Consider the following 14,131-nt stretch of genomic DNA (forward strand, 5'->3'; position numbering starts at 1 on the left):
CTTTAAGTAAACACTTCCTCCTGGGATCGTGATCTCATTCAAACTAAAAAATGTACCAGAATTTATGATGTATTTTAATTACTATTCTTGGTACCACTCATTAAATTAGAAATTGATTGCCAGTTTCACAGTTTCCTTGTTAGATGACAAAGTGCTTATCAAGGTGAAGCAATGCAAAACTGTTACTATATATTCCACAATTTGAGATGGTAAAAAGGCATGCTTTTTGTTGTGGTATTCGTGTTACAGTTGTTATTATAATGCATCACTGATTGTCTTTTTTGTTTAAAGTTAGCTTTCCCCCATCCAAGTAAGAGTATACCATATTTTTGTATAAGAAGGGAGAAATTGGCTTTGTCTGGTTTATGCTAGCAATCTAAAAGGCATTACTGCAAACATCAAAAGTGTGTTTCATTGAACTGAGAACATCATAAACAGCTATCCTAAAGATTTAAGAGGATGATGCAAAAGATCCCTATACATAAAGGTGTTTCTCAAAATCTTTTTTTTCTCTCTCTAATCCACAGTGTGACAGCGAGAGTGATATTGACGATAAGGTAAGACTGAATTTTCTTCTTTCATGTGCTTTACTACCTTGGAAATTCCCTCATAGTCAAAATAAGAATGAATTTGAAAATAATATTTTTCCTTCAGTCTTCATGTCAAATTTAAAAATACCTGTAATTGAATTAAAAAACATTGGATCAGGTGCTTTGTGATCTTCACTAGTTTTTGTTTACAGAAAAGAAACTTCCATTAACATAATAGTCCTTCTTGATTATTATGTGAGCATTCGGTGAGACCCAAGTCAAAGCGTTAGTGCTGTTTCAGAGGAAGTCTCCTCCGATAACTTGTCAGGAGCCCATATTTTATTTATAGTAACCTTTGAAGATGTCAATTTTGTAATCAGTTTAGAAGATGGGACAACTGGTACCTACCCTCAAAGGCAGTGTGGTAACTGTCAAAGAGTGTTTTGTCACGTTGCATGCATATTTATTACAGAGCAATGATTTTTCTGACCTTCTTTTGGGTACAGAAGTTTGTCGTTGAAAGGTTGTAGTTGTGTGTTTTTGTAGAGAGATTTCTTGTTTCACCTTTGCAAGGAAAACGGAGAAGTCCTTCTATGTAGCAACAGTTGCACCATGCTTTTAAGCATCAAATGTATAAAAGACCTTAGTATCCCTTGCTGACTTCTCTTCTGGCAGATCGAACTTGGCAGTCTCAGGTTAGATCTTCATCAAACTTTTATTATATTTTGGCTGTCCAGTCTCTTGCATTCATTCATGAGAAGCTGTGGCACGGAGGTTTCTACTGGATCAGCATTACAAAAGTAAAGGCTGACTTCAGATAGCCCTGTCTCCTTGGCAGCACACTTGGCCGCAGCCATACATTGGAGGTTACCATGAGTTCAAGAGACTACACTAAAAGCTTCTTCTGGTTAAGTCTTATTCTGTTTTTAAATATTGTTAGAGCTTGGGAAGCATTAAGGTTTCTTCAACTTCTTTTAAAAATCCCATCAGATACCAAATATCCCTGGAGTATGGCAAAAGCTGTGTTTTGAGATGAAGGCTTGAGTGAAGAGAAACATTTAAATCATGTATGTTGAATGAAAGATACTGTATATATTTTATTTTATTTTATGTATGTGTATATATGTATAATGTCACTCCCTGAAACCACCACCATCCCCCGAGTTCTGTTTCTTACAAGGTTACACAGCAGCAGAGCTGATAGCAAGGGTGGTGAGGTAAAAAAAATTATTCCCTAAAAGCTTAGATACCATGGGGTTAAAACATTTCTTAGACTGCCCAATCAAAGAAAGTAAAAGCAATCACTTAGAAAACTGTTTAAAGATCTGCCAGTCAAACCTCAGATGAAGTTGTAAGTGACATGTAGTTTTATTATACAGCTATGCTATTAATGATTATCTAAATTACACTGGTAGACCCAGCTAGCGGCATTACATCGGAGACTGACGTTTGTTAGATTAGGTTTGACTTCACCTTGTAGAGAAGAAATTGAAATCTGAACAACATTGATTAGCTTTCAGAATGTGGGATCTGAGGTTACCTTCAGAGGAAGCTGCATTGTGTTTGGCTGGTAACTTACTGTCCTTTACAGCAAATGAAAGGCTATTACAGTGTTCCTTACCATTAATATGGCATTTCTTTACATATCTGTAACTGTAATTTGACCTTCTAGGCTCACGTATTTCCTACCTACTTTCTCCTTAAGGTGACTCCACCTTAATAACATTTCTTTTCTTCATAAGGAGAGCAGCACAAGATCATCATCTTTCTATCTCTTGCCTGATCTGTAGAGACATGAGACATGACATCGGTTCTATTAAATAGGTCTCTGGAATTAAGTAGGGTTGCTTTTCTTGTCAGCAAGGATGTGTGCACATGCATGTAAACTTACCAAGGCTGAAGTGAAGAGGCTTCAAACCTTTCATGGGGATAATGTAAATGCAACATTGCCTTCCAGTTGGGGAACACAAGGGCAGCCTGGCTCTGTTGATACCTGACATACTGTACTCCCTTGGAAACACGTTCAGTATTTGTCTAAAACTTAGCCTGGCTGATGCAACAAGGAGTTATAAAAATATTGGCGTGAATGTCCTGAGGGATTACACTGAAGAGTGCTTTTTCCCCCTTCCATGTATTGGCAAAATGTATCTTCTAATAATGCTCTCTGGCTATTGCAGCCAGATGGAATATTCAACGTACTGTCGAGGCCAGCATCAGGCTTCCCGAATTACATGACGGGTCAGCTTCATTTCACAGCACTACAGAACAATCCTGCTTTCCTGCTTGGTCAGCAAGAAGCAGCTTTCTCTAGGTACACCTACGCACCCTGGCACTAATGAAGGGCAGGGCAGGAATTACTAATGTACTTTTGATTTGCATCACACTTTTTGTTGGTCATAAACAGCGGATCACTGTCGTCTGTATATAACTCATGAGAAAAACAGAGGAAAAAAAGAAGTTCACGTACAAGTACAAACTGAGTCAGTGATAGAGCTAGAAGCAAAACTGAAATTTCCTACCTCCTACTTCTCTCTCTATACCATGCTACTAATTATCCACTATTTATTTAGTTCATAGGTATATGGGCTATTGAGCTCTTAATGTTTTAAAACATAGACGTTAGAGTAAAATTAAGGCTTTACCCTCACTGCATTGAAAAATATAAACACACTCCTGATGGTTTTGGTTTTTTCCTTGTGCAGTGTTGTGCAGGACTCCAGGGGAGAAAAGTAATTGAGCATAGTCAGTCATACGTATGGTATAGCAGAATCGAGGAGCCATTACTTTAGTGCAAGGTACAGTTTTACAGCATATTGTGAGAGTGTTTCCAAACAGTGCGCTGCTGTTTTTAATAATCGGAGAAGAGGAGCTCAAGGCTGGGGACTTGTCCAACCCATCTACTTTCTGAGCACTGTCTCTGGCCAAGTATAGCCTTTCACTTCTGCATCACTGCTGAAATCTCAAAGGAAGTAAGTGGGATGATACTTTCTCACACCTATCATTCTGTCACCACGCGCTTCTCAAAGAACTGTTTGAGATACCCAAACTAATAAAGTGAGCTGTCCAGCCATTTAACCAAGCGAGAAACTTAGCAAATCATTTGTTCCCAGAGATGGAAATGCAATTCCTGTTTCTTTCACTGTATATTCTTTGAAGGACATCCATTTGGACTCTGCAACTGTTAGGAGAATTGCAGGGTAGTTTGTCGAAGCTGTGGAAATGATACTGTGCTTTTTGTGAGGGAGGAGGGAGAGAAAGGGAGTTAGTGTGATAATCGTATTACACTATCTCTGCACTGTGCAATAGCTGCGATGTGAGGCTCACGGTCCATAAACATTGTTACTGAAAATATATACTTCCTTTAATAGCAACAACAGCATTAACAGATAGCAATTACCCTTCATTTTCAGGAACTATAAAGTCTCCATTAATTCAAGATTTATGTAGTTACAGCATTTAGCACAGGAATAACACCACAGAGAATTGGTTTATACACATGTAATGAGAGAGCTTATGGCATACTTTAGTGAACATTAACATAATAGAGTAATATAAACCATCAACAGTTCCACTTATTGTCTCTTACCTGCTTTAGCGTCACTGTGAAAAGTGGCTAGCAGCTTGGTAATGTGCTCTGTTAAATGGTGTTCTGCAGAAAGCCAAAAGTCAACTTGTGTAAAACAAGGGAATGAGTAATCTCTGCTCGTTACTCCAAAATGTTGCTCTCATTTTTTTAATAACAGTGTTCAAGATTGCATTAAAAAAAAGCCTGTTTCTTTCTTTAAAAGTAATTCAGTGTTCATGTTCTTTCAGTCTTGGACTTCTGTCTCCTGTGTGTGAAATTGTGGGTTGTCAGCTTAATTACATGTCCCCGCAGCGTAAGCAAGCTCTCCAAATCAGGGGTTAGATATCAGGCATTCCTTGATTTAATGTGTGCTAAGTAAGATGTACAAAAAATGACACTGTATTTCTAAGCTGAATCAGTATTTACTGTATATTTGTTCTGTAAATTGTTTTAGCTGTAGCAAGCAACCTTTGAGACAGGTAAAGCTGTATAAAAGATGGAAGCAAAAAGTTTTGAAGCCAGGTTTCTAAAACAGCGTTTTCACACTACTTTCTGCAACAGCACAGTGAGTTTATTAGGCCCTGCTTGCGGCGATATGAATTCAGCCTTGCCATGCTGTTGTTTGCTGTGCTAATTTCTGAGTCCCAGTAGGTGCCTGGAAGCATGCAGCAGCACACGAGCAGGTGCGATTTAGCACTTGATACATGGGAGAAGAGCAACACGATAGTGCTATGATTACTTCACCACGGGCTGGGTTCCCATCCTGCTATGTGCTGTATAGATGCAGAACAGCTCATGGCTTAAGGATGAGATTAGAGCGAAGCGACTCAGATAAATGGGGGGCCACTGTTAACAGCAGCACTGTTTCAGTATGTCAGCAGCCTTGTTGTTGTCCAGCTTTGGTTTTGTAGGTATTAAGGTAGAGGGGAAGGTTTTAGGAGGCATTTGAGAGGGAAAATCAGGTAGCTTTATGGCCATGAATGGGAAGTTATTCTCTGTAGCGAAAGGCACGGTGGTAAGTAGTAGGGAGGTGCTTATTTGAAAATTTAACAAAGGGGTGATCAAGTCAGACCAGTGAGAGATGAGAGTTTACATCAATACTGAGTGTCAGTGTTGGGAAGAAGAAGTAAGCTGTGAAAGTGTCAAAACATGAAGAGTGATAGTCTGCAGTTCAGGAAGTGGGAAGCTGTGTAGGGAGCAAAGCCACAGACTAGGAAAATGATCTTGTGGCAGTTTTTTCTTTCGTGTGAGGACACAGTTACATCCGCCATCACCAGAGGAAATGATGAAATGGTAAATGAAAGGTGAGGTAGTGAAAGCTTGACCAAGAATATAGTTGTGTGGATGAACAGAAGATGTTCATTATGTTATAGAGAAAAAGGATATACAGGACTTAAACATAGGCTGGATGTCAAGATGTAGGGAGTGGTGTGAGTCAAAGAGTGTGCTGAGAACTATGGGCTTGAATGAGAGGTGGAAGTAATAAGAGCGGGAGCAATGAGGAGAGGAAACTATGTGGAAGATCTGGGGAATTAAATTACCACTTCTGTTTCAGCTGTGTTGACCTTGAAAGGGTGTCTACAAGCCCACAGGAAAAATCATAGCTTAGGCAGCAGGAGAAAGGGATGTAATAATGAAGAGAGAACCAGGAGTTGCTCTAGTGGAAGTGGTCACTCTGTATATGTGTGTTTGCGTATGAGATTACCCAGAAATAAAACAAAGCCCCATGACACCAGATGAAGAAGTTCAGGGAAGATGATCTTAAAAACTGCTCAAAATTACAGCAGCGGTTACAGAGGCAGGAGCAAAGCGGACAGGAGCTGCTGAAGCCCAGGGAGGGAAGAGCTGTGTCAAGGTGCTGGCAGTCAGGGAAGGTGTGATCTAGGGAAGGGGATCATGAAAGACTTTGGAAGTTGAGGTGCAGTTCAGTGGGGGAGGGGAAGCCAAACTGTGCAGCGTCTGTTCCCAAAGATCCCACATCGATCCAAATTTCTGTGTGTTTTGTTGCATCTTTACACTTCTGCTCTCATGGCGTCATTTGTCAATGCACCAATACAACATCAGTGTGTTATCTTGTGGGGCTGGAATAAGCTTCAGTCCCTGGACCCCTCAGTGCCACTCATTTGAAGTCCACAGGCACTATTATTGGTAGCACTATTGCTGGAGGCTTCTTTCCTCTTGCTCCTCACATTTTATCTAGCAACAGAAAAAGTGGGTTCCATCTGATAAGTCTATTACTTCTGTGAGGCTGGAAGTTTCATTCCCACTTCAGGTAATCTGTTACTTGCTATTTTTGAAGCGTACCCAGGCCAAGGTCCCCAAACTGGTTTTGTCCATCATTAAATTGTCCCTTTCTCTGAGAAATGAAGCTTGGTACTTCTCCAGCAGTCCTAATTCTTACTGGTTGCAGCAGAAGGGAGAGATCAAATATGGAATTGAACCAAGGGCTTTCACGTGGCAGTATTTGCACTTCTGTTAGCATTACACTTCAATCTATGACAGTTTTCAGCTGTGACTAATAACGAGAAGTCTCCATTTGCCAGTTACTTCCCAGCTGGGTTTTCAGGCAGTATTTAAGTGGTCCTTTTACCGTCGTGTGCTCTTGCTTATGGACAGCAATGCTGAATGCAGTTGTAGAAGCGTGTGCCTGGGCTGTGTTGCAGGCTTAGCAGCGTGCAGTAGTATAGCATATACACATGTGCATGCACATATATAAACAGAATCAGTGTTTCTTCTAAGGCTTAATTCTTACAGACTGAAAACCCAGTGATGTGGAGTGAAAACCAGTGAGAAACCTGACTCCCATACAATAATAACTGGGTAAAGGTGGTTAGTTCTCTTAATGGAAGAAAGTCTCTGTTTGACAGACAAGCTGCATGTTGTTATTAAAAACAGATCTGCTTTTTACACAATATGAAAATATTGAATTTAAAATAACCTTGTAGCCCTTGAAAGATTCGGGTGCTATAAACAGGCAAATGTAATGTTATTGCCAGTACAGGAAGACAAAAATTCACCACTCAGTGAATTTATTTTATTTCATCGTTCTCCATGAACAGATTCACCAGCAAAATAGCATCCTCCAAGCCCACTGCATACCAAATTCACTCAGTCGCTCTTCGGGAAATGCCAGATGGGGGAGAGTCTTGGCATGCCCTCAGCTTCCATCGTTCCACCCACCACGTGCACAGAGCAGACATAAAGGTTCCCACTGAGAGTTAGGGCAATTGAGTTGGGCCCTGTAAGCACTTCCAGAGGGAAAGGAACCCTCCAAGTTGACCTTCCCAACAAGAGGGTCTGCAACTCTAGTAAAAAATATTGGTAACAATGGCCTTTCTTGACCTTTGTATTTAAGTGAAGCAAGAATGCAACTAAAAAAATTAAATAGACACAAAGCTTCAGCACCAATGTTCTCCCCTCCTACTGAGATTTTGTGTTTCTCTTTTATCCAGACAAAAACTCAAATTTTGAGTACATTAGTCTGTATATAACAAGCTGAGTCTGTGGTGTCCATATTCATTCTTGAAAATGCAGAAAAAAAAATTTCAGAGCAAACAATGAGGAGAGCCTTCTAGTTTGCTGACAAAAATCCATCATTAACTCACATAAAAGGATGGAAGAGATCTTATGGATAGCTCTTGGGCAAGACAGGATAATACCAGTTCTGTCGCTGGCAGTTGGAGTGTCCCTAGCTCTCTGCTTTCTCTATTGTTTAACGTCTCCCTGTTCCAGTTCCCCATCCATGAGCATTATCTTATCTTACCAGGGACCTTGTAAAGAAACTTTTAAGATCTGAGGCAACAGGGAAGAGAGCGATCTTGTACAGCTGTCTGCCTGCATCAAGAAACACCATTATAACGTAGCCATAAATCCAAAGAGCTACCTGTGCAATGGCAGTAACTCCTTGGAAGGCGATCAGATAGAACATAACGTAGTAGGCAGGTGATAGGAAATGGCAATTGAGTTAGGCAATTCAGTTAATTAAATCGAATGATTTAATTAACCGTAAAGATGCCAAGAAGATGAGAATTTTGGAGGATACATACTCCAATAGCTGCAATTGCAGGCCCTCATTTGGCTTGCAAAGTTTCTCATTACTGTATTCAAAAATTGTTTTACCACATTAAGTAATACACAAGAGCATAGTATGCAGCACTGTGTGTCCTATGCAGACGTAAAGAATACAACCCAAGGATGGCCCAAGAGTCAGCTTTGGGTTTTGTAGCTTTTCAACGGTTCTTGCTTCTGGGTCCAATTTGCAATAAAATCCAAACTCGGTTTCGCTACAGGAGTTTTCCAGATATGTAAGAGGCAGCAACAACATTTGGATCAGTAGTAAAGACTAGAAGTAATGTCTGCCTGACCTTGCTTGAAAATTCACCCTTACCTAAAGCGTCATGATTAAAATGGGTATTCTTTTGCCTAGGTGAGTCTCCTAACACTTAGCAGCTGCTGTTTTCACTTAGCAGCTGCTTATCAACTGCTGCTTTTGTCTGCAAAATCAGTAAGGGGCTTGCCATGGCACCCTGAGTCAGGGGAGATGTTTGAGCTGGTGCTGCCCAGCCTTTGCTGTACACCCTCAGGGGCAGGAGTCCCTAAGAGCTAGAGTCCTGGCTTTCACAAACACAAACCAAAGTGAGGTACTTTTCAAACAGAGAAAACTCAAAGCGAGAGAGATTAAAATGTTTGTAAATAAGCCTCCCTCTGCTCCCAGCAGGGTCACCCCTTAGTTCTAGTGCTGGCTGCAGTACAGACACACCAGCTCCACGCAGTTCTTCACATCAGCAAGGAAAAGTCTTTGTCTTTCATTCACCTGTGAGCCTTCAGCTCCAGGTCTACCCAGGGGTGAGCCAGTCATTTTTTATGGTGTAGGCTGGCTTCCTCCGGCCTCTCCCACTCCCTCCTAATCCCTGCAGCACTGCGGAAGCCTGTGCCAGTGGAGCAAGCTCTGTTCCTCCCCTCGCTGCACCTGGGATGGGGAAATGAACCTTCCTCTGCTCTGCCCACCCTTGATGCAGTACACAGCAGACATCACCTGCAAACATGGTATTTTTCCCTCATCACGAAGCTCCAGCTAGAATATCACTCCTGATTCCATATTAGGGATTATTAATTTCTCTGTATGTACTGTAAAGATTGTGTAATTCCAGTTAGTATTTTCTACTTTTGAACATTTCTTGATGTTCTTTAATACAAAGTTCTAACCAGCTGCATTTTTCTTGACAAGTAAGGTGTTCTTCTTAGCAAATGGCTCACATTTGATTTTGTAGTGCCTGAAAATTCAATCTGAAAGGTTCACTTGATTTCTTTCTTGACTTTTAAATAGTCTTCCATAGTTTCTGCATTTTGATGGATTTCCTCTCATTTTGTGTGATATCTGTATGATTATCTGAGGAATGTGATTTTACATTTTAGTCAAAACCTGTGCATAAGTTCAAAACAGAGCAGCGGTTTGAATGAAGCTTTTATGAGTTCTTGTCTGCATAAGACAATGTTATGAGTCCTGGCAGGATGAGCGCAGGTTAAAGCAAAGGTAAGCTCTGTGGTTTGGGCTCTGCGGTGAACGCTGTTGCACAGCTCCTCTCCACACCATGTCTGGAGCATCAGAAGCATCAGCAGTTCTGCTTGATCGTATCCACTGATGCCAAGTCTTCCACTCTGCAATGGGTCAGACTGAAATATCTCAAACACACACAAAAGGCTTGGTTTCCAAAGCATACAGACCAACTTGTGGCCTCTGTTTCCTTGGCCTTTCCCACACCTGTGTCAAAATTAGTTGGAGATCTTTGCCTAAATCTTTGGCAGCAGCTGACTTAATTTGTGGTTTACTACTCCTGACAGTTTATTGGGGAAGCAAAGCGCGCCTTCATCTCCAATAATAAACAGCCCACCCGCCGACACTTTGACAGACTTAATGGTTTTTTATACAAAAATGGACAGACTTAATGTTTCGACTGTAGCGATCATCTGTCCTGATCTCCTTAATGAAATTAGATTAAGTGCACCTGGGAAAATGCTGAGACGGCACATTGCCTTCATCACCTTCCTTAATTTAAAACCAATTTGCGGGGAAAATATCCTCTGAAGCTGAGGGAGGCAGAGAGAAGGGGGAGGGAAGGGGATTTTAAAATCTATCTGGATAGCTACTGGCAGTTTTAATTCCTTTCCCTGCTGGCAATGTGAAATATTAACAGTCTTAAGAACTGAGAGTTTAAAGACTTACTAACCTTTTTGCCTTTTTTAGGGGGAAAAGAAACAAAACAAAATCTTTACCATCAAGATCACATATAGGGACAAAATCTGGTACATGCTGGGGCTTGGAGGTGGGGCTGGGCAGGGAAGAGAGATCTGGCTGAAATATGAAAGTTTCTTCTTCTAAGAGGTAGACCGTGTTTTCCTAAAATGCATTGTAACCGCTAAATGTTGGTGATGCTTACTGTCTGCTGTTACCTTGATAATGATTTAGTTGTGCAGAAAAATAGTAATTTGCCCACATAGCTGTGAAATCAGCTGCAATATATACAATATTATGTGACCTGAAAATAATTACAAATGTTCCTTGGGCTCATTCTGAAGAGAGCAAGAAACATGTCTTTTTAATTAAAAATAAAATGTTGCAAAGAATAACCATAACCTTTTTTTCCATGAAGGATGATTCCTGTTCTCTCACTCTTAACTCCACTGATTGAAAACATGCTAACAGTTAGCTCAAGGTTTTCTACTGGTGAGGTGGCTGGAGAGCAGAGTAGTCTGTGATAAGCTGGAAAGCCTCTTTATAGCAGAGTTTTAAATGTTTACAGCCTTTGTCATTTGGACTGTTACAGTCCCGCTCAACAGTGCAGTTGAATTATCCATCTCCTGTCTCAGATTTCAGTGTTGCTGGAACAGTAGTATTTGTACTAGAGATGGGTGGTTTCTGCTGCTTGGAGATGCTTTTCTTCATTTGCTTAGAGTCAGCTTTGTTCTTCATGAAACCTTTCATAGACCAGGTTCTGCAGAGATGTCCACCTTCTGTCTGGCTACTGTCAGGAACACCCTGAACCCACACCAAGAAGGAAAGTCCCATGTAACTCAGTGCTCTAGAAATGTCTTGCAGCAGGCTTGGGGTTTGTTCTGGTAATCAGCGCACAATCACTCATATTCCTTCAGCTACTAGTGATCACCACTCGGAACCTCAGTCATGGTAACTGTTGAAGAAATGTCATTCAGAATAACTGTGTTGAAAGTCCCAGTTAAATTATATTTATTAGTGAAGATGGGGCCCAATTTTCAAAAGTACTCCTCACCCTAATCAAAGTTAGCAGTATCTGTGGACGCTCAGTGCATCCCAAAATCTGTTCAGCCATCTTCATCCACTTGACTGGTCCTATCACTGGGACTCCTTATGTAAGTGGGAGTTTGCATGAATAGCCCAATTGCTGTCAATGAATAATTTAAATGATTTAAGCCTCAGACATGCTGCTTAATAACGAGAGAAATCAGCCCCATATGTCCTTGTCCATAAATACTAGAAGATGGGGATAAGTCACTTTTAAATGGGATTCATTTATTTTTAAATGGAATCGTGATAAGTGTTTTAAAGGTAATCAAGCATGTGTAGCTATCCTGAATGTTATAAATATAAAAGAATATTAGCCTAAAATTGAAAGGGATCCCATTCATATATAAACTGAGTTAAGGGTATCATGTGAGGATAAAAGTGCAGAGTAACCTTTGATAACTGACAAAGATTTTAAAGTGTCTGTCCTTTTTATTAATTGCCACAAAGGTGGCTGAAGTGACCAATGTGTTATAGATGTCGTTATATATTATGGACACTCAGATCCTGGTTACTGAGTGACTGCAGTCACTTTTCCCTTCTCTAAATATTTATTTAACCTCACCCTACCCACAGAAGGTGAAGTTGGAGAAAGTTTAATTTCTTGTATCGTGGTTATTGAGCTTGTCCCCCTAAAAAGACATTATATATCCCACCAAAAAGGTCTCCTTCCCATCCTTGTATTTGTAGTCCTCCCTTTTTGTGAAATGTGGGTTTCTTGTCCTGCTTTTCAAGGTCCTGCACCATGCTACCTTTTCCTATCTCTCTTTTTTTGTCTGACGGCACCACTTGCACCTCCTCTGCTTTGCCTGTGCTCCTGGCCTCTGGGCTATAAGCTGGCAGTCTCTCATTGGTGGTTTTCTCCACGAGATAGGCTGCCTACAAGGTCTAATCTGTGGTTCTTCGTCACAAAGACTACCAAATGTTATACATAGGATGGTGTGCATTTAGTGGTACTTTATACTTACTGCAAAGGTTACATTTTAGGATCCATAAGACGAGAGAGTGTATCCTGCCATGGAGGAGATGACCTAGCATTTCATGGTCACTCCTGGAGTACAAACAACACACGGAAATTATTTGTGAGCATGTTTTATCCAAAACCTGTTAGGAAATTGAATAAACTTCATTATTAGCATTTTCCACTGAAGAAACTGAGGCTCCAAGAAAGCACGACTTACCTGCGGTCCTGCAGTGAATCAATCAGAAGTGTTGTGGGACACAAGTTCCTGGTCTTCTCGTTCAGCTCTGAGAGCTAACTCCTCTCTATGCGAGTCTGGATGGCAGACTGTGCTGTCTCAGCCAAAACTAACCCTTGGATGTTTGCCTTCTACACCCTAATTGTCTCTGCTGGTTATAGACGATGCCTGAAAAAACAATTACCTTTAGCTGAACTGGAATATATTTTGGTTTTGCTTTGTTTACATATTACATTGAAAGTCTTATTCTTTCTGAGGCATTAGAGCCTGTTTTCATAACTTCATCGGAGAAGTGTCTTTTAAGGTGATGGAGTATCAAGATGTTTTTTGGATGGCTGTTTCCTTTGAACTCTTAACACACAGAAATCTTTTGTGCAACTGCAACAAATTAAAAGGTGGCTCTGGAGTGGGAGAGCAAGTTTGGAAGAAGTGACAGCTTCTTGTTGTATAAGTCTGCATTTTGACTAAACAACCATAGAATCATAGGATCGTTTGGGTTGGAAAAAACCTTTAACATCACCAAGTCCAACCATTAACTTAGCACTGCCAAGTCCACCACTAAACCATGTCCCTAAGCACCACATCTACATGTCTTTTAAATACCTCCAGGAATGGTGACTCAAACACTTCTCTGGGCAGCCTGTTCCAATCCTTGACAACCCTTTCAGTGAAGAAATTTTTCCTAATATCCAATCTAAACCTCCCCTGGCACAACTTGAGGCCATTTCCTCTTGTCCTATCACTTGTTACTTGGGAGAAGAGACCGACACCCACCTCACCACAACCTCCTTTCAGGCAGGTGTAGAGAGCAATAAGGTCTCCCCTCAGTCTCCTTTTCTCCAGGCTGAACAACCCCAGTTCCCTCAGCTGCTCCTCATAAGCCTTGTTCTCTAGACCCTTCACCAGCTTTGTTGCCCTTCTTTGGACACGCTCCAGCACCTCAATGTCTTTCTTGCAGTGAGGGGCCCAAAACTGAACACAGGACTCGAGGTGCGGCCTCACCAGTGCCAAGTACAGGGGGACGATCACTTCCCTAGTCCTGCTGGCCACACTGTGTCTGATACAGGCCAGGATGCTGTCGGCCTTCTTGGCCACCTGGGCACACTGCTGGCTTATATTCAGCCAGCTGTTGACCAACACCCCCAGCTCCTTTTCCACCAGGCACCTTTCCAGCCACTCTTCCCCAGGCCTGTAGTGTTGCATGGGGGTGTTGTGACCTGGCACTTGGCCTTGTTGAACCTCATACAACTGGCCTCAGCCCATCGATCCAGCCTGTCCAGATCCCTCTGTAGAGTCTTCTTACCCTTAAGCAGATCAACACACCCACCCAACTTGATGTCGTCTGCAAACTTACTGAGGGGGCACCCGATCCCCTCATTCAGATCATTGATAAAGATACTAAACTGGTCCCAATACTGAGCCCTGGGGAATGACACTTGTGACCGGCCACCAACTGGATTTAATTCCATTCACCACAACTCTTTGGGCCTGGCCATCCAGCCAGTTTTTTACCCAGCAA

The 14,131-nt window shown here is 41.4% G+C and overlaps 1 protein-coding gene across 12 annotated transcripts in view; it reads left to right on the forward strand.

Annotated features, from left to right (window-relative positions):
* FBRSL1 (fibrosin like 1) overlaps positions 1-14,131 on the forward strand; it is a 558,388-nt gene that overhangs the window by 370,592 nt on the left and 173,665 nt on the right. For all 12 annotated transcript variants that reach the window (XM_075041518.1, XM_075041524.1, XM_075041519.1 and 9 more), the window contains one exon: positions 528-557. In XM_075041518.1, coding sequence (XP_074897619.1) covers positions 528-557 — 30 coding nt within the window. The remainder of the gene's footprint in view (positions 1-527; positions 558-14,131) is intronic.

Source organism: Buteo buteo, chromosome 11, assembly GCF_964188355.1.
Source record: "Buteo buteo chromosome 11, bButBut1.hap1.1, whole genome shotgun sequence".
Taxonomy (NCBI): domain Eukaryota; kingdom Metazoa; phylum Chordata; class Aves; order Accipitriformes; family Accipitridae; genus Buteo; species Buteo buteo.